The sequence below is a fragment of the Camellia sinensis genome, chromosome 9 (assembly GCF_055761805.1).
Source record: "Camellia sinensis isolate YWXY chromosome 9, ASM5576180v1, whole genome shotgun sequence".
Taxonomy (NCBI): domain Eukaryota; kingdom Viridiplantae; phylum Streptophyta; class Magnoliopsida; order Ericales; family Theaceae; genus Camellia; species Camellia sinensis.
In genome coordinates, this window is record NC_138969.1 from 192,990,385 (window position 1) to 192,991,760 (window position 1,376).

Genomic DNA, 1,376 nt, shown 5'->3' on the forward strand with positions numbered 1-1,376 from the left:
ACAAAAGCCCACTTTCTGGTTAAGTACTTTACAGTGTCACAAAATGAAGTAAAGCAACTAGAGACTTCTTTCTGCTTATAGTTTACACACAAAAAAAAAAAAAAAAAAAAAAAAAAAAAAAAAAAAAAAAAAATCCACAAAAACACTATAAAGAAAATCAAAATTTAAAATATTAATCAAATATTTTAAGGCCACATTAACATTAAAAAGGAGTTAATACACTTTCTTACTGAAGAGACCACGCAGATTAAACAAATTACCGGCACGTCCACCACCGCCACCGGAGCCACTTCCACCACTCTGACCACCGCTAGCTCCGCCGCCCACGGCGGCAGAGGAGGTGACGCTAACCGCACTGCTCTCATCGCTTCTACAACTTAAATGCTGCTTGTACCCAATACACATCGGCACATTCAAACTCAAAACCCTTGCTTTAGACCCACCTCCACCACTGTCGCCACCGCCACCGTTACCGTTGGCGGCTGTGGCGGAGGGAATTTTTTTCCGGCGAGTTTCCATAACAGCCTTTTCGGCGGCATTCCGAACCACCGCCGGGTCGGAACTCCGCCCGCTACGGCGGACATGCCAAACCGGGCTGCTCCGACCCAAGTGGACCCCACCTCGACTGGGACTACTCGGCCATTTTCTAGACTTCGACTCACCCGCTGAGTTACTCCTTGAACACGGTGCGCTACTCACTTTTCGGGTCACCGCCGACCCGCCACCCATCTTCGGCCTAACGCCGCTGTTCCCGGCGGATCTACTCCGGGAGAAAGGCCATAGATTAATATTCAGCTCCGCCGAAGTCACTCCACCACCACCACCACCAGTATTAGCCTTTCTCTCTTTTCTCTTCTCTTTCTCTCTCTCTTTCTCTTTGTCTTCGCTCTTTCGATCGGTCTTCTTGAATATGTCTCTCCACCGCTTAGAACCAGTCAATGCGGCGGTTGATGGGTCCATCGCCGCAGCTAATTCGGGTCCTGTACCGGTTTCGGAGGCGGGTTCTTCAGGATTTGGAGACGGGTCTGGTTCGGGTGGGTCATCGTGGTGGAGGTGGAGGAGGTGGAGAGGGAGGAGGACGCCGTCGACGAACAATTCGTCGGCGGAGAGGAGGTTGGGTGGAGGGAAAGAGGGGTTTCGGACCATCCAGAACTCGAAATCGGGCGAGTTTGAGTCGGTGCTTCTTCTTTTTGTTCTTCTACTAGTAGATGGTGAGATCGTGTATGGAATTTGAGACCCAGATTTCTCCATACTTGGACTGTCCATTTCAGAAATTCACAGAGAGAGAGAGAGAGAGAGAGAGAGAGAGATTACGGGTGTGGGAAAGATGAGGAGGTGGGTTTGAGGGAAGGTTCTCTGTTTGGGTTCCTATCGAG

General features: G+C 49.8%; 1 protein-coding gene across 1 annotated transcript; it reads right to left on the reverse strand.

The window, feature by feature from the left end:
• Positions 1-213: 213 nt before the first annotated feature.
• LOC114266427 (uncharacterized) lies at positions 214-729 on the reverse strand. The gene has a single exon (XM_028207318.2). It carries the CDS (start codon positions 727-729, stop codon positions 214-216), a length of 516 nt encoding a protein of 171 aa, XP_028063119.2.
• Between the last annotated feature and the right edge of the window lie 647 nt (positions 730-1,376).

Coding starts and splice junctions, on each gene's coding strand:
- LOC114266427 (XM_028207318.2), bottom strand. CDS start 729: ATGGGTGGCGGGTCGGCGGTGACCCGAAAAGTGAGTAGCGCACCGTGT.